The sequence below is a fragment of the Myotis brandtii genome, unplaced genomic scaffold (assembly GCF_000412655.1).
Source record: "Myotis brandtii unplaced genomic scaffold, ASM41265v1 scaffold187, whole genome shotgun sequence".
Lineage (NCBI taxonomy): Eukaryota > Metazoa > Chordata > Mammalia > Chiroptera > Vespertilionidae > Myotis > Myotis brandtii.
The window spans coordinates 6,238,314-6,263,326 of NW_005356944.1; the positions used below are offsets into that span (position 1 = coordinate 6,238,314).

At 45.2% G+C, this 25,013-nt stretch overlaps 1 protein-coding gene across 6 annotated transcripts in view; it reads right to left on the reverse strand.

The window, feature by feature from the left end:
• Positions 1-14,107: 14,107 nt before the first annotated feature.
• PAMR1 (peptidase domain containing associated with muscle regeneration 1) overlaps positions 14,108-25,013 on the reverse strand; it is an 84,767-nt gene continuing 73,861 nt past the window's right edge. For all 6 annotated transcript variants that reach the window (XM_005864428.2, XM_014538191.1, XM_005864426.2 and 3 more), the window contains 5 exons: positions 23,022-23,234; positions 21,288-21,354; positions 17,976-18,208; positions 16,482-16,774; positions 14,108-15,208 (listed from right to left, as the gene is read on the reverse strand). In XM_005864428.2, coding sequence (XP_005864490.1) covers positions 14,672-15,208; positions 16,482-16,774; positions 17,976-18,208; positions 21,288-21,354; positions 23,022-23,234 — 1,343 coding nt within the window. In that variant the 3' untranslated portion in view covers positions 14,108-14,671. The remainder of the gene's footprint in view (positions 15,209-16,481; positions 16,775-17,975; positions 18,209-21,287; positions 21,355-23,021; positions 23,235-25,013) is intronic.

Below are 25,013 nucleotides of genomic sequence, written 5' to 3' on the forward strand. Positions count from 1 at the left end.
CCTCCCGCGTCCCGGGTACCGGGCCCCGTGGAATCCTAGCGACCGAAACACGCGGGCGGCGTGGCCAAAATGAACCCAGCTGCGCGCCCTCCCCCGCCGCGGCTCGGAAAAATCTCTGGCCTTAAATTATTCATCGAAATTAATATTAATGCAGTTCCGGGTGGGGGGGGGGCGGCGGGCGGGAGGCAGAAGGCGGTAGTGTTTTTAAGCTGAGGGGGATAGGCCTGGGGGCGCTGGCTGCCCAGGCGCGGAAAGATGGCCCAGGTTAGCGGCCTGGAACGCGTCTCCACTCACTTGGCTCCGCTGGCCGCGGGCTTCTGAGCCCCAGGGACAGCGCACAGAGACAGATGGGCTGGGGCCAGGGAGGGTCTGAGATTCCCCTCCGGCTTTGCATCATAATGAAGAGATCCGTGCAGATTTTATTCTTTGGTGCCCAGATGACACCTACAGTTATACCACCTGCCGGGCAGGGAGGAGAAGCCTCATTTTCCCCCTTTGCAAACGGGGATCAGAAATAACCCCCTTTGCAAGCCCCCTTTGCAGTAAGAATGACACAGGCTTTCTTGAGAGAGAGATTTGCAAAGTATAAACGCACCAGAGAGAGGTCAGTGGTGCAAACCTGTGGCTTGGAACCTGCCAGGCTCCTCCAGGCTGGGTTTCAGAAGCAGTGATGTCCGCTAGACACCGGCTCCCCCATCAGCTCTCCTGGGGAAGGCCCTCTTCCATCTTGACTGCGCTGACCCTGGGAAGAAGATGGGATGCGTCTAACTACATGGAAACTCCCAGAGCTCATCCCAAGCTTAGCGGTTAAAGGCCAAGCTCTGGTACCTGAGAGCTTGAGTTAGTTCTTCATCAACGTCCAGCACAGTCATCTGGGGCCAAGTCCTTAACTTCTCCTCATCCCATCTCGTCGAGTAACACTCCCTCCACGTGCTGCGGGGAGTAGGGTTCGGTATCTGAAAAAGGAGCCGCACAACAAATGAGAGAAAAAGACACGAGATAATTTTGCAATATTGGGGGACCAGGCGGGCAAGTCCCGAAGGACTTCCACCCATGCTCAGGCTGCTCCAATCTTTTATTGATCTGGAGTAGCCCTTAGGGTAAGGAAGTTTCAATGACACACAGATCAGCAGACAATCTCCAGGAGTAGACAAAAGTATCTGATTAACTCATCAATAGATGTCCGGGAGTATCTGATTAACAATAATCAACAAGGATCTACATAAGTATCTAAGGAATTAAGGGAACTAAGGTGGGGATGCTTCAACTATTATTACCTAAATTAACTGAGTGGTTCCTAGATTAACTGGGTGGTGCACAGCCCTGACCTTTGCTAGGACTTTCAAGCCCTGACCTTTACTAGGACTTTCAATGGCTACTAGCTTTTGGGGGGGTCTCTGTCTAAACTCAGCTAGTGAAGACAATGAATGGACTCCGGCACCATCTATGAAATGGGAGTCAGCCTCAACCTCACTGTGCCGAGAGAACACGGTGAAATGTCAAAGACAGGCAAAGCTCTTAAGCTAGACTTTGGCACCCAGTGAACCCTCAAAAATGTGCAGTTACATGTAAGGGTCCTTGGAAGATAGTTTCTTGAACACAATCTCCAAGGACAAATAGGAAATTGAGAGAAAGGACAAGAACAAGATAAAAGGAATAAATGGACTTGAAATTTTAAAAAAACTAAAAAAAACAAAACAAAAAAAAGAAATGGAAGTTTAAAAAAATATCTCTGCTCACCTCCTCCCTTCACCTCCGTTCCCAAAATCTGAGTTCAAACATCTTCCACCATCCATGCCTTCTTTCATCTCTCTTCTTCCATCTCCTCCCTTCTCTCTCCTGTCTGCCCATTAGATTAACCAGGCCTGTATCTTATTCAACCTAGGATCTTCACAACCCCTCTAATTTTGCATTTTCCTTTTAAATTTTTGGTTATTAAAGTAATGTATAAATCTGTATTAAATTTATGTACTCCGGTATATGGCTTTAAAACTAATAATTTGTGGATGAAAAGCTACTGTCCTGCACCTTGGTGTTAGACTTGATACTGCCTTCTCCTTAGTCCTACCGAGGACTATGACCTTGTAGCTGAAGTTGTTTGGTGCAAAACCTTTAAGTCCCCTTTTCTCTTTACAGTGAAGGATTTGACTTCGCGCTCTGCTGATGTGGCAGCTGGAGAAAAAAAACCATAGGACTCTCTCGCAGGCCTAGCTATTAATGATCCCAGCAGCGCTACTGCAACCCCCTTTAAGATGAGCATGAGTGAACTTCCCCATCACAATCCCTCCATATCTACACGCAGACATGCCCAGCCGAGCAGCACCAACCAGTAGCATTCTCCGCAGAGAACAACTGAACTTGTAAAAACAGAGTGGAATGGGGGTTTCCAGGGACAGAAGTTTGGGGGAATTGGGAAGATGACATTTAAGGGTACAAACTTGCAACCGGAAGATAAATAAGTCCTGGTTGATGTACGCCCAGCCTAGTGATTATAGATAACAATGCTGTATTATAGACTTCAGAGTTGCTAAGAGACTAGATGTTAATTGCTTCCAACACACACACACACACACACACACACACACACACACGCACATGCACACACGCACACACATGCATGCACACATACAAAATAAATAATTATGTGACATGATAAAGGGGTTAGTTAGAACTATAGTGATAATCATTTTGCAATGTATAAATGTATTAAATCAACACCTCGTACATCCCAAACTTAAATGATGTTATATGTCAATAAAATTATATCTCAATAACATTTTAAACCACTCAATTATGTTTTCAATGTTCAGGACCCGAATCAGGTGAATCACCACGCATGGCCAGATTAGATGGGGGTTAGTGATGTCACTTTGCCCCTTTCTCTATAAGGGACCATCTTTGGGAACCTTGACATTCCATCCTACACTTGACATTTGCATTCAGCTGCGCTTGGAGACGAGGCCGATTAAATCACGTGGAATATGCCACAGATAATTCCGGATAACATCCGTTCGTTAGCTAGAAGGAGCTGATTCTCTTTGCTCTCACCAGAGGGCCCCTGCCAACATTCCCACCAAGCCTTCATTTACAGAGTAAACTGGAGCAGTGCTTTGCAATGCTGGCTGCTCATGAGAATGTACTGTGAGAGCTTTTTACAAAACAACAATGCTCAGGCCGCCTTCCACGGATTTTGGTTCCATCAGCCTGGGGTGTGACCCTGACCGGTATTTTTTTAAAACTTCCCCAAGTGATTGACCCTACTGTGCAGCCAGCGTCAGGAGCCAGTGGACTAGAAATGCTTCAAGATGGAGAGGGATCCAGAAACAGGGCCCCCAGAAGCAGCTGGAGGAAATATGCATGTTTAGCTTTTGGAAAGAAAAAAACTAAAAAGGACCTGACAAAAGGCTAACCCGCCTCTTTTCAAATACAGGGAATTAACATTTTTATCCAGGCAAATACTCGTGTGTTATTCTACACAACTAATGTGGGAGCTATAGAAACATAGGACTTTCTTCTTAGGTTGTACACACGTGGAACATGGAGGGTAAGCCCCTGTAACTACACCTCCCCTCCTCAGCGCTGGGTCAGAATCTGCCTCCCGGTCAGGCAGACCTGCATTACATCCTGCCCGTGCGTGTTAGACTGTGATACCTTAGGCTGGGTACTTTATTATATTTTTAAAGTAAACGTTCATGCCATATGTAAATAATGACAGTTTTATTTCTTTTTAAAAATATATTTTTATTTATTTCAGAGAGGAAGGGAGAGGGAGAGGGAGAGGGAGAGAGATGGAGACATCAATGATGAGAGAGAATCATGGATTGGCTGCCTCCTGCACACACCTATTGGGGATGAAGCCTACAGCCTGGGCATGTCCCCTAACTGGGAATGGAATGGTGATCTCCTGGTTCATAGGTTGATGCTCAACCACTAAGCCACACTGGGCAAGGCTGGGTACTTTAGGTTCTCAGCTTCCTCCTCTAAAAACTGGAGAACATAGCAACGGCCACCTCAGGGCTGCCATGAGATTCAACGGGACAATATGTAGGAAATACTTAGCTCTGAGCCTGGCACATAATGAGGACTTAATAAAGGGCCATTCTAGACATGTGGGAGCTGCCAGCATGTGCCCAATTGAATTTATCACTGAGTTCACTTGAAAACCTAGCCTCCCCTAAAGCCATCTAAATGGTGACCCTATTAACCCCTTCTTATCCTCACAAAGCGCTGTAAGTCTCCTAGCCAGCATTAAGGTGATGGAGCTTTGAGATGAGAACAGAACCAGGTCAACCATACCAGCTAGCAGGAACAATTTTGAACTGTCTGGCATCTCTCAGTCTCCCCCAGGAAGCCCATGGTTATGGCAGAAGCAGAAAGGTGAGATGCTCTGACATTTGCATATAGGTTTCCCTATCTAAATCTAGTTTATTGATTCTCAAACAGTGTAAGAACTACTCTACAGGGCTGAATACAAAAAAAAAAAAAAAAGAAAGAAAGCAAAGAAAATTGTACTATAACTCTGATAGGTGACTTAAGAAACTTTCTAAGTTAACTTTTACCATTGGAATTTCTTTTTCTTTTTTCTGGTGACTTTTTGATTGATGAATTGAAGCTGATCACAGTTATGAGAAGTTAAGTTAAAGTACTGTTTAGGCTGGGAGTTCATGGTAGTTGTAATATTATCCTACTATTTACTGAGTCCTTATTGAGTGTTCCAATTATCTTAATATGTATAACCTCATTCGCTTCATAGATGGTCTTCTACAGGAAATATTATTATTAACCCCCACTTTACAGAGGAGAAACTGAGACCAAGAGAGGTTAAGGAATTGCCCAATGTTGCACAGATAAGTGGTTATTATCAGTCAAGGTGCTAGCTAGAAAAAGATGGCATATTCAAATTAAGTAAATTGTACAAGGTTTAATAAAGGGACTATTTAGGAGGGTATGGGAAGGACGTAGGGAAACTCTAGGGTAGTGCAGACCCCCTGGGCTGGGAACAGGGGGACACCATTGCCCATTGTAAGCCTGAAGGGAAGTTACTGAAATCTAGAGGGGAGTGCTGTATGGAACAGAGACCTTTGTTGCCACAGCAACCTGCTGGAAGAGGGCCTGGGAATAAATAACTCAACCCCGCTTTCCTTCTGTTCTCTCCCTTTGAGGCTTCCCTATTGGTCAAAGCTGGAAGCTGGGAGTCCTTGCAGTTCAACCTCCCAGGGGAGCACAGCAGGACGGAGAGAGGTGGAGAAGGGATGGACAGGGACCTACATGGATGAGCCGGAGTGAAGCTGGGGTTGGCAGTCAGGGAGTCTTCCTGCAGAGCCTTGCTTTTAACCTCTGCTATGCAGCCTGTAGCACATAATGTCATCATTATTGGAACAGGTTGCTCCCAGGACCTGCAGGACCCTCTCCTCCTGAGAGGATCTTCCAGCAGAGATCTTCAGCCAGAGCATTTGTTAGAGATGAGGAGATGGTATATTTATACCATGGGAGAAGTCATCAGAGGGTCTCCAAGGTTCCAGTCTGAAATTCTGTAATTCTCAATGTTCTTCTCTGATCATTAAAGGAGCTTTGTTGGACCAAGAAGCTCTTCTAAGAAAGAGCTGCTTCTCCCACTGTGCTCTTCGAAGAAATTAATTCGCTGTCTTGGTTCTCCTTCGATTGCTGGAGATTGGTTATTGCATCTCCATGTAAGGGGGCGGGGGGGGGGGGGGCAGGAGGGACTCCTAATATAGAAAAGGAAAAAAGGTCCTACACTGTTTTCCCATAAAAGGCTGTTCAATAAGCCCATTGCCCCTCATAATGACAACAGAGGAGAAATGTCTTAATGTTCAAAGTTTATCAGAAGAAAATGACCTAGAGAAAGACATAGCAGCCAAGTGACCCCAGAAGGGACTGTCATTTAGTAATGTCTGAGAAATAGGAATTCGACTCTTTCCCGCTGAATGCAATAACCATTTCCTCTGCCTTGTTCTTAAAGATTAGTGATGCTGTCCATGATTCAGAAATAAGAAAATCACCCACCACCAGCTCCCTAGGTGGGACGTTCACACTTGTGGTTCTTTGCAAAGTCAGAGCCACCCAGTGAACGAATGTGTTCTTTCTGTTTCCATGCAGCTGTTCTGGTAAAGCACATCTGGGCTTTGGAGTCGAACACTGGGCCTGCATTCAAATCCCAGCTCCTCTGCACATAGCATCAAGTGGGCCACCCAATCCTTTTGAGTCTAAACTCTCTCATCTGTAAAATGGAAGCCATGCTGGTAGTTGCAAATATCTATATCTATAATAATAAAAGTGTAACATGCTAATTAGACCAGACAGCCAAATGACCTTCCGGACATCATTCTGGACAAAGCCGTGGTGGTGGGGGCCAAGGCAGAGGTGATTAGGGGCGATCAGGCAGGCAGGCAAGCAGTTAGGGGCAATCAGGCAGGCAGGCAGAGTGGTTAGGGGCGATCAGGCAGGCAGGCGAGTAGTTAGGGTTGATGAGGCAGGCAGGCGAGTGGTTAGGAGCCAGTGGTCCTGGATTGCAAGAGGGATGTTTGACTGGGATCAGGCCTAAACCGGCAGTCGGACATCCCTTGAGGGGTCACAGATTGTGAGAGGGTGCAAGCTGGGCTGAGGGACACACCCCACCACCACCCCGTGCACGAGTTTCATGCACTGGACCTCTAGTTATATCTATAAAGCAGATATCACAGGGCCTGCCACCTAGTGGGAACACATTCAATGCCTATCCCATACCCTCGTAAATAACCAAGGAATCATCAGCTGCATGTCTGCATTTGTCTTTTAAATTTTGGGCCCAATTATTAAGATGACAAGACTAGACAACTTAAGGTTTTCTAAAAATAAATAAAATAGAAGGGATGTTGGTGCCCTTTCATTCAATTAATATAAGTATGCTAATTTTTCAAAAATGTGAGCTGTTTTTAGGATGAATGAAAAAATGTGAATGAAAATTATTGTATAATGTTGCTATTATAGGAAGATACTATTCTCAGCAGCATTGGCCCTAAAGACAAAAGCATCTGAGAGAGAGACTGAAATGAAATTGAAAATGTAAAGGCTTTAGAAAGGAAAGGAGGTTTCGGGTGGTAACTGGTGGGAGAAGAATTTTCCCAGCAGAAGCCCCAGATCTTTGTAATGACAATGCTAAGGAGATCCCAATAGAAGTTACAACACTGGCTTCAGCATCAGACTGACCGGGACCATCCGTCTCAACCAATGTGTGGAGCAGTGAGTTTCAAATTGAGTTCGTTATTCCCTCTGTCCATTTTTGAATGACCTTAAGTAAGTCACTTAACCCTCTGGGTATCCATGGGGGAGAGTAATGACCCCATCCATGGGCTCAGATGAGAACTAAATGAGGCAATGTCACACAAAGCGGTTAGGACACAGTTCCTGCCACTCAGTGACACCTATTATCATCTTTATTATGTCCGCCTCCTGGCTGCTGCTGCTGCTGATGCTGCTCTCATCACTCAAAAATGATCACAGTGGTAACGCTTGGGACCCAACAACACAGTACAGTTCAGTCTTTGGCTCTGTTTGTTCCCTTGTAGTCACCAAATAGAGAAAAGGGAACCATCCATTCGGGTATTTGGAGCAGGAAGACCCAAGTTGAGCTCATTCACTCTTTTCCTGTTAACACACGTAAGAAGAGAGGGCTATTTTTACCTCTCTCTCTCTACACTATGAAAAGAGAGATGTTACTTCATCAAAATCTCAATTCAGACTGAGAACTTGGTCTAAATATAACCCATTCTTCAGGCAGAAACCATCTTATTAAGTTGAAAACTCGGAAAGACTAGAACATTTGTTAGCTACACTCATTGCCTGATGCATTCTAATCGAACGAGTGTGAATTCATTCCATTTATTTAGTGCGGATGAAAGAGGAGAAAGGACGCAAAAAGATGAACTGTGAGTCCTGGGTATATCATTCTTACATGTCAGCATCTTCTGCTATGAGATGACTTGAGGCTAAATGTCAGGGTTGGTGCAAATTCTTTATGCCCACCACAGAAACCATACAATTTTGAATTAGAGTGACTGACGCTTTTTTAGTAGCTTGCTCCTGTATAAAGTGGAAATGCGTTTTGAGTGCGATTGCTGGTATTTTAATCCCCAGTTTCTTCTAATCGTGGCAAAGAATTCCAGTTATGCATCTTTCCCTTCTCTTTGTTCAGCTGGGACATTGTTCAGTAGTAGCATCTTTACGATGGGCAAAAGGATGGAGAGAAAATATTTTTTATTTTCTGAGGGGATTTCTTTGCTTGGCACCAGCTCACTGAGGTTAAATGCCACATGATTTGGCTGAAGGACAGAATCAAGGACCCAAGCGAGGCTCTCGGGACCTCAGAGAAAACCCAGTGATGTTACTTGTTCTGTTTTCTCTATCCACTTCTTTATCAAACTACTTGGTAACTTTGAGAGAAGCTTTGTACCAAATACCAAAATGTATTTTTCTTATAAAGTTATTTTCTTTTAATATTTTTTTTATTGATTTCAGAGAGGAAGGGAGAGGGAGAGAGAGAGAAACATCAAAGATGAGAGAGAATCATTGATTGGCTGCCTCCTGCATGTCCCCCACTGGGAATCGAGCCTGCAACTTGGGCATGTGGCCTGACCAGGAATGAAACCATGACTTCCTGGTTCATAGGTCAAGACTCAACCACTGAGCCACACCAGCCAGGCTAAAGTAATTTTCTTTATTCAGAAGAAGAGAGAGAAATCCACCAAGCAATTTAGCTCATAACTGAAATTATAGATTCGGAGATTTTTCTTAATCAAAGGCTGACTTGTGCCTTGGCATACTGACAGTAAATTAGAAGGATCCCAGTTCACTGGGTGGTTTCACTTATCAGCACCTGAAAAAATACTGTTTTATTTGTAACACCCTGTTCAGTTTTCCATGTAAGAATTAACCCTTAGAGTGCCGGGGAGCGCGATCGCGTTCCTCCTGTCTTTCGCCAAAAGTGCTAGTAGTTCACTCTTTATTGACAGATGGCACCTAAGTGCAGATAGTTCTTCCTTTCTCTTGTGTTTGGCATTACCTTTTCCTCAAAACCATAAGTTGGGGAACATAACACTCTTACTTTCCTCTGAGAATTTAATTTCTAATATCACTCTTTCACCCGAGAGCTATTCCCTATTTCTCTCTGCTGACTTTTTCTCCCTGGTGTTGACAAAGCTCTCCATCAAACCGAGTCCACAAGCCACTCGGTGAATCGGAGTACAAACGTGAAGTGAGCCCTAACACACTCGGCATTGAGGCGGTCTTCTTAAAATGCTGGGCCTCAGCAGTGCATCCGGGCAGAGCCCTGCCAGGGAAAGCAGGTCCTGCTGCCAAGAAAAGCAAAGGGAGACCACAAATTGCTACCAAACCACTGCAAAATGTTCTCCTCTCTTCAAGAGCCCTGAAAAGATAAACGTCCCCAAGCCCTGGAGATCCAAAGTATTTCACTCAAAATGTTCACAGGATACTGAAGGAGAAAAACTAAGGCAGGAGTGAAGATGCATGTGTCTCACTTCTTTGCGTCTTACATTGGCTGTCAGCTTTCCTCTTTTAATTCATCTTCACTTCAGATAATTCTCAGTTACAATTCCATGCCCTTGTTTGAGTGCAATGAGGCCCAAGGTTTTCATTCATATCCAGGTTAGAAGCAAAAAAGACCCAAAGTCATAGCTAAAGGCTGTATCTGACGCGTTGATGACCTCACTGATAATTCCTAGTGCAAATGTAGGAATTTCTGGGCTTTGGTAAGTACAGTATGGTCCTGGCTGTGCCCTCTCGCCTTGTTCTCCCAGCTTCTCAAGTCACCATGCACCATGGGAGTCCATTTCCAGCCTCCATCACACCACTCTCCTCCTCACACTTTCCCTCCTGGTATCTTTCCCTCCTGCTTCCTCAAATATGCGAGGAGCCCCCCATTCTCAACATCTTGCACATAATCTTCTCTCTGCCTGAAATGACTACTCTCCATCTAGTAGTCAACTCCTTCTTAACTTGGCCATCACTTCCTCAGGGGTGCTAACCTTTTACCTCATCCCTTCCAGATTAAATCCGTTACCCATGTTGTACAGTCTCACAGCATGCTGTAATTTCCTTACCAGTGCTTATCATGAATTCTAATTATGCATGTATTTCTAGGATTAAGAGATTGAGGACAAGCACCAAGTCTATTTTGTTAAACTTTAATCTTTCAGTCCTTGGCACATAGTAAGCACTCTATAAATTTTTGCTGATGAATAAATGACAGACAACTAGAAAATCAATGAAATCACAATTCTTGATTGAATTCACGATGGAATAGATTTTTTAAACTAATATTCTGATATAGAAGGTAAATATAGAATTCCCATTAAGTTTTGAGTAGGTGGCACATTTGACAGTGTGAGAATTTTTTTTTAAGTCTTTAATTTTTTTAAATGTGATTTTTAAAATTGATTTCAGAGAAGGGAGAGGGAGAAAGAGATAGAAACATTAATGATGAGAGAGAGTCATGATTGGCTGCCTCCTGCATGCCCCCTACTGGTGATCGAGCCGGCAACCCGAGCATGTGCCCTGACCTCCTGGTTCATGGGTTGATGCTCAACCAGAGCCACACAGCCAGGCGACAGCATGAGAATTCTTAAATCCCAAAGAACTGTAAAGATTCATAATCAAACCCCATACCTACAACTCCAGAAGACAATGTGTATCATGCCAGAAAGAAGAGAAGGAAAGGGTAAGATGACTACAAATTTTGTACTCATTTAGCTGAGCCTGGTCCCTTTTAGTTAAGTCCAGCCAGTACACACCCCCAACATACTAGTACATGCACACACACGTGCACACACACACATACACACACATACACACACATGGGAAATGTAGAAAAAAATCACCCTGGCACTTTGTCTCAGAAATTTATTATGCTAACTCCCACTTACACAATCCCATTTCTCCTTGCTCTCAGCCTTCTTGATTCTTCTAAACTGGACCCATTTCTTTCCGCCCATATATCAACCCCACTCCATGAAATTTCAAACTTATTTCTGCATGCTTGGAACTCAACAGCATTCTAAAACTTCTCTTCCTCTCTCTCCCCCATCCCCACTCAAAAGGTTTCACATCACTGGTTTCTCAATCTTCAATCTCCTTGTCCTGAAGAATAACAAACCACCACTGTAATTGTGGCCAGTACAGTGGGTCAGACACTATTCTACATACTTAACTCATGTACACGTTAGCTCACTGAATCCTCAGATGATTTCACTCCTATTTACAGAGTAGACAGCTATAGGAGCAAAATTGAATGTCATGCTCAAGGTCACAGTGTGTAAGTGACAGAGCTGGGATTGACCACACCTTGACTGGCCCTGCCTTAATTGGCCAACTTCACCTGTCGTTATAATAATGGCTTCATCTTGGGAAATAATGGCCCTTCTCGAAGCCATTCCCCTCCAGACTTAATCTTATGTACTTTCCAATGTCTTTCTGTACTTAACAATATCCTACTTCCTTCCCATCCACCACTCCAAAGACTCAACTGAATTTCTAACTACCCTGTGAATGACAAGTTAACTGAAAACGCTGGCCTACTTGGACTGTCCCTTCCTCTCAATTCCTGTTGGAGTTTATGTAAGCGAATACAGGGTGAGTTGACTATTCAGTTATTCTTGAAAGTCTACTTAATATGTAAACCTGGCCACTCTAAGGAAAGTAAGAGTCTTGCCTAAATCACATAGATTTTACTTAAACTTTGTGTACCATGTAATAAAAAATATTCATTTAAGTAAAATCTATGAATATAAATAAATTTCATGTAAGTAAAATTTAGGCAATACTTATACACACATGTTTTTTTCAATGTCTTCCAGCCAAAGACCACCAGATCCTGCTCCGGAGGGGACCAGAGTCATTGATTTCTGAGATGACTTGAATGTGAACCAAATCTGAGTGGTGAGGCAAAGATGGAAAATGGCACTAAATAGTAAAGAGGATGTCAAGAAAGTAGGGGATGTGTGATCCAGGGAAGGGGTCAGGACAGGGTTGGAGAATGGAGAGTACAAGCTTGGTACCCATGTGAGATGTGCCCACAGATGCAGATGTGGTGGCGTGATGGCGCTGTGCCCAGATGGACAGCCATGCCCTGCCAGGTAATCTAGGCACCAACTATATGCCATGTACTATGTTCAGTGCTTTATACAATATCTCACTAAATCATCACAGCTACCACACAAGACAGATTTTATCATGCCCATCTAACAGATGGTGAAACTGAGCTAGAGAGGTTAGGTGACTTGCCCAAGATCACTTAGAAAAGAAGCTGAAAGACACGAACTTGAATTTAGATCTCTTTGATCAGACTTCCATTGCACCTCTCAAGATCCAAGCTTCCTAGGTTTAAAAAAAAGCAAAATGAAAAAAAATTTTGAGCAACCTGATAAAGTATTTGTAGAAGCTAATGCTCCAGCCTCAGTTAAGGCCTAAGATGACTGCACCCTTATGTCAACCTCAGCTCCCCAATTCCTAACTCACTGAAAAAGAGAGGGACTAAACATTTCTTGTTTTAGCCCACTAAGCATTGGATGTTTGTTACTCAGAAATTGATAATACACTTCTGTTAGATTAAGCCAGCGATTTTCAACCCGTGTGCCACAAGAATTTTTAAATCCTGCAATATGTACCTGACTATTTAGTCAGGGGCACTGACCTCTTTTCCCTTAGAATGTTAAAAGAAAAAAAGAATAAGAAGAAAGACAACAGCTAATACAATAGCCATTCGGTGTGAATTAATTAAAATTATACCTATTTTTTGTCGGATCAGCAAAAAGTATTATATATTTTTAGTGTGCCGCAGAATTTTAGTTAATGTGTGCCATGAGATGGAAAATTGTTGGGTTAAGCCATAAGGATGTGGGGGGTGGGGGGGGGGTGAGTAAAAGGAGTAGAATGTGACTTACAGAAAGCCTGACAAAAAGAGAAAGTACCAGAAATTCTCCTCTGGCTCAGGGAATTATTTAAAGACACAGATTTGGAGACAAATGTGTCCTGACCTCCAGTCTTGGGACTAAGTTTTTGAGGTCATAGTTCTCTGATATATCAAGGAAGAATCAGGCTCCTGTTTGGTCTATGGGAGTGAATGTCCCCCCGGGTACCCTGTACTGACCCTGGTCTCTGAGCACTCAGGAGGTATAGGAAAAACCCCAAGAAGTTCCCAGAGACCCCTGAGGGAGGAAGAGGAGGTCACGGAGAGTCTGGTTGGGTAGCTGCCAGAGAAGGTCATCATTGTGGCCATGAGGCTGAGTGACCAAACCAGGGTCAAAGAGCCATCACTCCCACATGTCAGGAGAACCAGTGCCAGCCAGAGCTGAGGAGGAGCCAAGTCGGCAGGCTGGGCCTCAGGGAAGCAGAGAGAACACAGCACACAGTGGTTACAGACCCCCACACCCAATGTCAATGTCAGCAAAATGCCCAGGAATGTGGAAGACTCATCACACACACCCAGGAACTAGCAGGAACTCATCCCTGTTCATCCCAGTGTTTAAAGTCACAGAAGCCTCCATGCACTGTCTTGGAGAGGAAGACATTGGTGAAGAGAGCAGGACAGAAAGAGAACGTTACTGAAGAGATCATTCAGGGGTTGGATTGGCTTGAGTTCATTTGTTATCTCTACTCTCCAGTGGGGCTTGAAAGGAAAATCACAGAAGTTATAGAAAACAAGGAGGCTACAGTCTCTTGGCAAATCTCCATCTAGTGGAGTAAATAGGTGATTCCAGTTCAGATTCTATGAAACTCTGTCATAAAGATTCATGGAGGTTCAAGGCAGGGTTCTGTGCTAGAGCTAGAGCATGAGAACCAGAAGAAACACTAGACATCACCTAATTCCTGGTATTTTCCTCTGTGCCTTATTTGATGGCACCCATGTCTCTCCTCCCCCAGCCCACGACCCAGCAAACTCCAAGAGCTGGAATTCAAAAGATGGCATCAGCTGTGCCATATGCATTTTGGGAAATTATACCTTTAGGATCTATTTTAAAGGGCTGTCACCCAGCCATCGGCACCCACACATGCAGCTCAGAGCAGCAGCATGCAGAAATCAGCCGTCGCACACTTGTCCAGTAGGTCAGAAGCCAACCCTTATTTTATTCAAATGTGTACAGGAGACGGGGAAGGAACAGGACCACACGGTACTGTGGCAGTGTGCACAAAAGCCACCGTCAACATCTCATCCAGGGTCCGCTGTCCTGGGCTGTCCCTTAGGCGGCTCCTTGGAGCTTGGTCTGGATGGATGGAGCCTTGGAAGAGACCTCATGAAACCCAGACCTCGGTCAAACCTTCTCCACCAGGGCTGACCATGGCATTTGCACCATGGGAGGGCAGGTGGGGAAGGCCACCAGGTCATTTGAATGGGGATGTTTTCTTTGCTGGTCACATAGTCTTTTTTGAAGCAACCCAGTTCTTGCCAGCAGATGTCTTCCAAATGGTCAGAGCAGCCAGGGAGGCAGGGGTCTATTCACCCTCCACGAGCTCTCCTCACCCTCCTCGAGCTCTGTGCTTGAAATCAGAAGCCCTGGCTCTGCCAAATTCAAGGGCAGAATCCCACCTCAGGTCGACTCTGCCTCATGCAACACACGCATGCATGCACGGAGGCACAGACATGCTCTCAGTGGGCCTGAGCTCACTTCATGTTTCTCTCGATCCAGTCCTTAAAAGGCAGCACCTTGCTGAAGGCCGTGTAGAGGCTGTGGCTGCACGTTTTGTCGTAGCTCCAGCTGACCAGCCCCACCAGATGCCAGCGCGGCTCAGGGGACGCCTGTCCCGGGAAGGACACAGCCGCGATGCCCCCCGTCTCTGCCGTGCAGATGTCGGAAGGGGCGGCGGGGTCCCGGCTGGCACAGAACATGTTGTCCGTGACACTCACTGGGATGCCGTGCTCTTCATGCTGCTCCTCACACATCAGCGAGTCCACCACCCTGAACACCCCCGAGCGTAGCATGTCGTTCTTGTAGCCGGGGCTCCTCACGTCTGCCAGGACGTTCCAGCCGGCCACCGTGATGTGGGCCTCCTGGAAGGCGGTGCTGAGGTCCCGGGTGGCCGCGAGGCAGATGGGCTGGACGCGGGTGCTGATGCGAGCCTTGTCTAGGAGCTTCAGGACGGCGATGTCAGCGTCCAGCAGGATGGGGTCGTAGTTGGGGTGCAGAATGATTGCAGAAATCTACACGTGAAAGGAATGGACAGCAATGGTGAGCCGTCCACTCCTCAGTGGACAAGAGCAGGAAAGCCTTGGGGCTGAATTATCGGGAATAAATGTCTTAAGAGACAGTTGCAATTATTTGGAGATACTTTGCCCAAAGGATCATAGAAAGCAATTGCTCTGTTTCCAGGGTTGCAAACTGAAATGCCTACTGGGGCCTGGCTGATACTTTAAATAAGTGGAGTGGAAAGGTGAGGCTGCAGGCGATGAGAGCACACACTCCATCTAGAGTGGGCAATTGCCACCTGGCTCCGGCTGACCACTGCCATGCAGTAATGGGGCCAGCATTCTAACTCTGCCAGAGACTAGACGCCAGATCTTTATCTGAAACCTGGTTTTTAAATGTTGGCGAACAACTGATTTAAAAATGATATGTTAGCACGATTGAAACACAAACCCCTACAGGCTACCAGTTGGCAATCCCAAGTCCACTGTAAACATCTCATTTATCTTCAACCCAATCAAATAGAATGTTCCACAGACTTTTCCACAAGTCTTCCCTGACTGTCCCAACGCTTGCTGATCACTCTTTGGTGGGGGCCTCTAGGAGCTTACATCTGTGATACCTTCTACCATTTTATGTATTTTTTCTATTATTCCACCTACATTTGGGTTAATTTCCTCGGGGCTTCTCTTGAATTGAACTAATCATGATACACTAGTCTGTCTCTACCACTACTAGCCTGTGGGCTCTTTAGGGCAAAAACCATGGATGGATGGATGGATGGATGTGTGGATGGATGGATTAATGGATAGATGAATGAATGAACAAATGGACAGATGGATAGCTGAACAGATGGATGGGTGGGTGGATGGATGGATGGATAGGGGGGTAGGTAGCTAAAGGAGATAGAGGGAAGGAGGCAGGCAGGGAAACAGAGAAGAATATTATAAATTGATTTGGAATATCTTGGATAAAACCTCTCTATGTCCTCAAAGCCTACCCAGTACAGTGCCCTAAACATAACAGGTGGTTAACTTTTGATGATCACAATGAGAGATATTTGTTACTATCTTATTTTTAAAACAATTAAATGGAAAAAAAGACTCTGTAATCTTTCTAGATGCTCCTTCCCTATAGTTGTCAATATGAAATACTGGGTACCTGCTACATGCCAGGCTTTCTGCTGAGTGCCAATGTGCTAAGGTGAAGGACTGACACCATCACTGCTCTCCTAAAGCTGGGAGTTTGCTGAGCCAGAGGTCCAGGGTCCACGTTGTAACCCTCTCTTACCCGCAAGCTCTGGATGGTCTTCTCATCCCGGTCGTCATCCCGGTAGAATTTCCCCAGCACAACTTTCAGGTCTGCTGTCTTGACCATGGTGACCTTCCCCAGGTCAGTTACGCAGTGGGCAGCCACCACCACGGTCCGCTCATTCACCAGGGCACCGCTGCAGACCAGGAGCCACGCATCCTTGTGCAGGCTGCCCCCATGCACCCCGCTGACCCTCCGGTAGATGGCCGCCTGCCACGGCCAGCGCAGCCCCTGGGTCTTCGGAGCAGTGATGTTCTCTGTTTTCCCACAGACTACAGAGAAAGCAGGGGCTCAGTAAGATCAGCTCAGAAGAGAAATGTGTCACACAACCAAGAGTGCACACACCCATTGGTGTCATGACTAAGAATGTAACTTGTGGGTTTTTCCCCCACTCTATTAAATATTAATCAATCACCTTGCCATAGTTGGCTATAAAGTCTGGGGTAAAGATTGGAAACTTCCAATCCCAGGCACTTACTGGGCAAGTTGCCTAATCTCAAAAGCCCTAGTCTTTTGCTTTCAAAATGGATAGAGTAATAGCAATCACCTCACAGGGTGAGCTGATGTATAAAACCAGTTAGACTTGAAATATTATGACTATCATTATAAAGGTGACCACCATGGACTAAGCCATGTTGCTTTCCTTTGACAAAGAGGATGGGAAGGTAGCTTAGGATGTGCAAGACCCTATTCCAAACACGTCTACATATTATCTCAGTAATCATTATAACATTATAAGTAATTAATACCTCATTATCTATATATATAAAAGCCTAGTGACTGAACGGTGGACTGACCAGAATGACCGGTCGACCAGTCGCTATGACGTGCACTGACCACCAGGGGGCAGATGCTCAATGCAGGAGCTGCCCCCGGGTGGTCAGTGCACTCTCACAGTGGTAGCGCCACTCGGCTGACCGGGATGAGTGGCTGCTCTTGCAGTGGCATGAGCAGCGCTCCCACAGCAGGCGGATCCCTACAGGCCACGCCCCCCCACCAGTGCACGAATCCATGCACCGGGCCTCTAGTCTAATTAATAACAATAACCTAATTAATACCATTGATTAATGAGGATGACAACTGGGGCTTTGACAGGGCAACCAAGATGACATAACTAGAAGCTATCTGACACCTTTAACCCCTTCTCCACTTGCTTTTTAATGACTGCTCTCTCCCTTTTCTCCAAGTAAATATAATAGAATTAGCCACAAGAAAGTATGCCCCATCCCCAAAAAATTATCTAAGATTCAATGAGTTTATTTCTCCTGGGTAATAAGTTTAAGCCACAGGAAGGAAACTCTAACTGGAATTTCAGACATCACCAAGTTAGGGAAAGTATTAGAGTACCATTCCTTTGGACAAGGAACTTCCCCCCACCCCTCTGCTCCCCGCCCAAAAAAGGGGTTAATGACTTTTCACAGGCTGCCGTGTAGGATGTAAGCTGCCCAAGCCTAAGGATGAACCTTGACTCACTAGGGATGCAGGACGGGGCACGCCCACTCCACTTCCCAGTTCTCAGACAGGTCCTCCGGCTGCTGCCCAGGCGGCGGTAGAAAGGCGAGATGCACTCATACTGGAGCTGGGTGTGCAGATGTTGGTACCCAGTGGGCAGGTCTCCAAAGGGAAGGGCTGGCTTCTTGGTAGGGACGCCCTGCAGTTTCTGCTTGCTGAAGGTTGATGAGTACAGCTGGTGTAACGGGGTCTCCCTGCATCAGGGCACATGGATCCAGAGAGAGAACAAAGTGAGACAGTCATTGTGGCCTTTTTAGTTCCATGCCAATCCCCATGTAGATATTTGGTTACATTCAAAGAAAGCAATGGATTCTGTCTGTCTCCTTCCTTTATCTCCCCTTTTCTTTCATTCTCTGTCTCTCTTTCTCCTTTCCTCTCCCGGCCTCCCCCCCCCCCCCCCCCCCCCCCCACACACACACTTCCCTTCTACCATTGCGCAAATTATCTTGCACATTTCAACCTTCATTTTATTCTCCATTTCCATTTCTGGCATGTCTCCAGCTGTCAAGGATTTTAACCAAAGAAGATAATATCTGACATAATAGCTGCTATCCAAAGGAACACTAACATGCACACACACACAAAAATTAAATTAAACAGGAAAGGGAGTTAATTTGAATGGGAGAAATCCAGACGTATTTTTTTTTCTCTAACCGTTATCATAATGGGGCAATATCAGAAATTGGCTTGAACTAAACTGAGTTGCTACAGTAGCTTGATTTAGCAATTAGTGGATGTAATTAGTACACCTCGGAGAATAGAGCTTTCTCTCAGGGCACATTGATTGGGAAAAATATGGAGTGTTGTGTGTAAATGTCAAAAGGTTTTTTAAATGAGCCCCGAAGTTGAAGTCCCCGGAGACCACTTGGGGATTCTTGGGGGAAATGTACGCACATCGTACAGCTTGTGTTCATTTTATATCGGTGCATAATGGCTGTTAACTGGAAAGTTAGAATTCCTTTAGGAATCAATGGGCTCATCCCAGCTTATTGAATGGAGGGAGGAAGCCCAGAAAGGTAAGTAGGAGTGCCTGAGGGCACACAGGAAGCTAAGCCGGTACCCAAGGCAGCACTTAGCAGCCATGATTCCCACCCTGCTGTCTCTACCACACCGATTTCATAGCATCTAAAGCGATTTATTTCAGATGTCTCTACAGGGATTTGCTCAGAGCAGATATTCAATGCCCATGGATTTCATCAGAGAGATCCTCAGCTCATGTTCAGAACCAGGTCTGCAGCTCAGGGAGCTCCCGGATTTGCAAACAAGCTCACCTCTTGGGCCATCTGCTGAAGGCCTACACTGCCTTCGGGGGTTCCCGGGTAAGCCTGGCTGCTGGAGATTGGCATATCCCCGCTCCAGCAGCCTGTCTTCCAGAAAGATTCTTAAAACCAAGTTTTAGGCTTGCTTTCTTATCTACATGGGACACCTGGCACCCGGGCCCCTGACCTCCCATTACAAGTGCTTTTAAAATGCAAAGCTGGGGTTTTTTTTGTTAACAGCTCTGGCCTCCTCTATGAGATGTCTCCTTGGGAAGGACAGGTGGGTCAGGCTTATCCCACTGGCTGAGGGTCCAGCCCAGGTGACTCACAAAGATCAGAAAAGGGGGTTGAATCTGGATTCCACTGCCACTGCCCCCATGGAAAGGCCCTGCCTGAAAAGGGAAAGACAGACATGGGAGTGAGACAGCCACAGGAAGAGGAGAGACTGATGAATATCCTGCTGCAAGAACATTTCAGGTCACTTAGTTGGGGTTGGGGTCAATTCTACTCACTTGTTACTATTTCCAAAAAAATTATTACTGACAGGTGTGCATAAGGCTAAGGTGTTTTGCTAAGGCCTTTACATAGACTTAGTTAAAGTTTCGTGCATAAGGGAGCAGACCCTGAAGACTTCAGACCCTGAAAACCCTGCATTTGCATCTTGGCTTTGCCATTTCTTCTACCAATGTGACCTTGAGCAAGTTCCTTAATTTCTCTGAACCTCAGTTTACCCATCTGTAATAAAAATGGTAATAAAATGTATAATAAAATGATAATAAGACCTACTTTGGAGATTGTAGTGAGGATTAAATGAGCTAAAAGATATAAAGCATTCGGAAGAGCAACGGGCACACCGCCAACACCCAATCAAAGTTAGTGTTGCATTTAATCCTTACATGGGACTGAAGTTATTATGATTACTCTTCTTTTTCAAAAGAGGAAATGAAAGGCTCAGCAAGATTAGGAGCTTGCTAAGGATACCCAGTTCTAAAGAGAGAGACCAGGTCTTGAACCCTTGTTTGCCCATCCAGTTCAGTCGTTCAATAGATGTTTATCAGGGGCCTCCTCCTCAGCCGATCAATGATTCTCTCTCATCATTAATGTTTCTATCTCTCCCTCACCATTCCTCTCTGAAATCAATTAAAAAATATAAAAGGTGAAGCATAGCAAAGGCCAGAGAGCACTAGGTAAAGAAGTCAGCTCAGGGTCAAGGTGGAGGAGAGGGGTTGCTAGTTTTTAAAGGACAGTCAGGGAAGGTCTCTTTGCGAGGTAAAAGCTGACCAGAGAACTGGAGGAAGCAAGGTGTTAAACCTTATTGTAATCCAGTGGAAGCAGCCTCCAGACAGAAATGCAAACGCTGTGGAGCAGATCTGTGCTTGGAGGGCTATGGAAAAAGCAAGGGGGCCGTGTGGCTGCAGAGGAAAGAGTGAGGAGAGGATGCTGGGAGATGAGAAGAGTATTTCCTACAAAGGAAAGGAGTAGAAATGGGTCTGTTCTCTCCCCACTGGGTGGTCCCCTTCTGTCCTTCCAGGGGTAAGGCAGGGTGGGTGTACTCAAGGGCTCACAGTCCTCCTCATGGTAGGCATTCATCTCTAGTTCCTGGGCTCCACCAGCCTGCCTCATCTGATTGGTTACTACCAAGAACATCTTCCTGAACCGCAGCTGGCTGCATCTGGCAGGAATGCCATCTCCCTAGGAGATGCCATAATAAATACATAGACATTTCAGGAAAAGTAAAGTATTGAAATCCAGTTCATCAAAGATCATCTTCAAGTCTCGCTTCCCGGCAGCCACCTACTTTCCCAGGATCCAGCGAAATCCATACACCTTCCAACCATTGCTACCTCTTGGCTAAAGGCAGCTGGCTAACCAGCCACCATCCAACAAGCCCTATTCTCTCATGCTAATCAGCACTGAGTGTCCCTAAGAAACCTGAGCTGTGTGGCCAAACACAAGTGGGAAAAGGGGCGGGGAGGGAACCTTCATGCGCCTTCACCTTCGGAGGTGAGCTCACCTGGACTGAACCTGCATTGGAAGAACTCTCCGTCTCACCAGGTCTGAGATCTTTGGTTCCCGGCAGGCTAGGGATAAAAGAGACAGAGCTGGAGATTCTTGTTCCATTTTAACTGCTCCCATCATTCAGTGCAGACGCTGACCTGACCACCTTTTCTGGACACCGCACGTTCCCCAGGCTCTCGGAGGTGGGACGTGTGCAAGCTTGGAGAGCTTAGCAGAAACACAACTGAAACCCCCGCTGAAGAGCCCAGGTGTACACTTCGGAAGAGCTCTCCACCTGTGTGGTTTGGAACAATGGCGGCTAACAGACTAGGATTATCTGGACAAATAAGTAGTATTTGCAAACTTGGTCAAAATGGCATAAAAGTCAAAGCAAAGATTCTGAAATCTAGCCCAACAAAGGGAATTACAAGGTTCTCATGTAAACGCAGACAGCGGTGTCAACCGGTACGTCTTGGGTAACTGACCCCTCCACGTCGCTTCCTTGCAAGGAAGGCTCCTAACAACCCTTTGAGGGCGAGTCAAAGCCCAGTTTAATTTTCAAGTCTTTTCTTCTTCCCCAGTAAAAAGAAATCCTCCCCACGTCACTTTCTCAATCAAGCAGCCAACATTCATCTCATTAGCAACCTAGGGAACTGGGGTTGTATTAACTTGTAAGAGAAGAGTTGACAAAAATCTCCAGGGGCATATGGGACACCCTTTCCATGCTTAATGAAACCAAGAATCGGGGAGTCTGTGCTGGTGGGGATGAAAGTCGCTTCTGGCTCGGGTCTAAAGGGATTTATTCCTTTCACAAACCACCCTCTTTCATTCCTTTTTCCCATGATTAGGGTTGTTGACAAATACCCAGAAGGGAAGGTGGAGGATTGAGGCAATTATCTGGATAATCTAGGCCAAGGACATATCCCCACTGCCAAGGGGTAAGGGCCAAACTCCTCTATACAACATTCCTTTGTTTTCTGGTCCCCAACCACCTTTTTTCATTTATCTCCCAGATTGCCTCACTTTGAGTTGACATGATTCTTTCACTCCTGCCTATCCTTCTTTTCTTCTCCTCTGTTTTCCAACTAGATTATTGCCCCAGCTCATCTTCGCCTCTACAAATCCTCCCGAGCCACCCAGACAGGCTCCAAGCCTCCTCACTGCATGCATGTCCCCTGCTCCAGGCATTAGGGTCATTCCCTTCTCTAAACATGCACTGCCCATCTGTTCTTGGAGCTCTGCCTTGGATGGTCAAGGGTTTGCTGCCTTTTAAAGATGCTGGTAAACATTTTAACATCTCAAACCTCCTTCCACCTAGGCTGGCAGCAATGGTGTGTCCATCTTGTTGTTTCATTTCCTGCACGAACTTCATGTTACACAGAGAGGAGATAAATGTAGCTATAAAAATGCATCCTGATTGCTTCAATCCAGTCCTTGGGTTTGCATATTGAAACTCAGCCCTGTCATCTTTCCTAAACTGCTCTGATAACCACATACTGTTCTCGATCACATCAAGATGTTGTGATTAGGGTGAGCATGTATTGGTCACATCTTCACCTTTTTGGTGGTCCCAAACAGAAGCAAATGTTTTTAGGGATGGTCTCCAACCTAAGATTAATAAATATATGGATCCAGTGAGGACTCAGGGAGAAAGGAGTTTTCCCAGCAGCTCAAACACATGGATGGGAGCTACCGAAGTCCAGCAACTCCACCTCTCTTTCTGTAGACTTCGGAAATCTTTGCAAGTTACCTTTTATGCAGATGGGCTGCTTCCCTGACCACGCTCCACTCTGCTGGCAAGTTCTGTTCTCGTTGCCACTAAGAACATACGAGCTGTTACAGAAGAAGGAGAAGACGGTGCCAACTTTTGCATGGCGCCCATTGATGAGCCCAGGGCCTCCCGTTATTTTCTTGTATCCATTGACTGGACCACCTGGGTCCGAGCAGTTTCTTTCTTCAATGACTAAGGCGAGAATGAAAGAACAGGAGAGCTATTAAAAGTCTGAAGCATTCCATTTTAGGATCGAATCTTTTCACATTTAACTGAATGAAAAAGGCAGTGACACGGAGCCTGCTAACAATGGCACTCAACGGAATTACCAAGAGAACATGCACAATAGAAAATGCATGTATTAGTCATATCTTCACCTTTTTAAACAACTTATTTTTAAATAAAATAAAATTTCATTCTCTATGTAAAGAAATTTGACGCCACAACGGGCTCTCATATGATCATGTTCATTTCTTTCTCCAAGTGTGGGAGCTGGGCAGGCCTGGACAAAATAACCATTTCACCTAGATTTTATGATCTGTATGGAAGGGTTATTGTTTTTCAGTGTTGTTATATTATCTCTAAAGCTTGGGCAATTAAACTAGATTATTTCATATTTGTGTTGTACCCAGAAAGTAGAACCGATCAGAAACAAGAGTGCATATATGAACTGAACTTAGATTTTAGATTTCATATTCAGGAACATGAGTGTGTTGAAAGTTATAGTTAAAAGTACTAGAGCACAATGTAAATTCAGGGAAACAACGAATTCCCTTGATGTCCTAATATAACTTTGCATCTAAACACTTACCAATATTCATTACAAAGTTATTTCTATTCTCTAATTCAGTTAAAGTAGAAAAAGCATCACCAGCTATTCTGAGCTCTGAACAGGATATTAGCTATATCCTGGAAATATTCTATCAGATAGATCACATATTCTTCTCAAGTGGATTGTGACACAATACTAAATAATACTTGCCTAAGGACACAAAGCAACTCCCCCGAAGACTCCAACCTTTAGTTACTGAGTTTTGGTACTAATTACTCTACTAGCCTCCCTAGTCTCTTTTTTTCCTTCCTTTTTTTTATTGTTGACAGTATTACAGATGGCCACCAATTTCACACACACCCCCATTTAGCCCCATTCCCCCAAGTCCCTGGCCCACCCAGGGCTTTCACCATACTATTGTTTGTGTCCATTGGTCATGCCTATATGTATGTAAGTTCTTTGGTTAATCTCTTTCCATTGTCCCACCCCCTGAGATATAGCAGCCTGTTCCATGCATCCATGCCTCTGGGCCTGTTTTGTTTGTCAGTTTATCCTAGTCTCTTTTTAACCCTTTCTTCTAAGACACAATCTCCATCATGCAATGCAATTATGCATTTGACATTCTTTTCTTCCCATAATTGTTCCAATTACCTTTCAAGCAACTTGCCTTCAGGCAAGAAAAGAATCTCCATTCAGATAACACTTTAAAAATATTTGAGAACTAAAATTAATTATTTCCTAAGTTCAATTTGGCAAGGCTGATGATATTAGCTAAATTACAGGTTGTTTACTCTAAGATTGACGACAGACCAAGCAGTGGCTGATCTCAATGATACTCTGCTTCTGGCCTATATAATATGAGCAGTTTCCCTGATGGGTGAGTCCAAAGCCAATCAGAAGTGTTAAAAAATAAAAAAAAAGTCACTGAGTGAGCTGTAAAAAGTTCCTATAATGGTATAGGGAGTGCAGTGTACTTTGTGAACTCAAAAAGTACCTGTGGCCCTGGCCAGTGTATATCACTGGTTAGCGCACTGGCCTGTGCACCAGAGGGTGGTGGGTTCAACTCTGATCAAAGGCATGTAACCTGGGCTGCAGGTTCGATCCCCTCCACCCACCTCACCCTCACTGGGACACATACAGGAAGCAACCAATCAATGTGTCTCTCCCACACTGATGTTCTTCTCTCCCCTCCCCTCCCC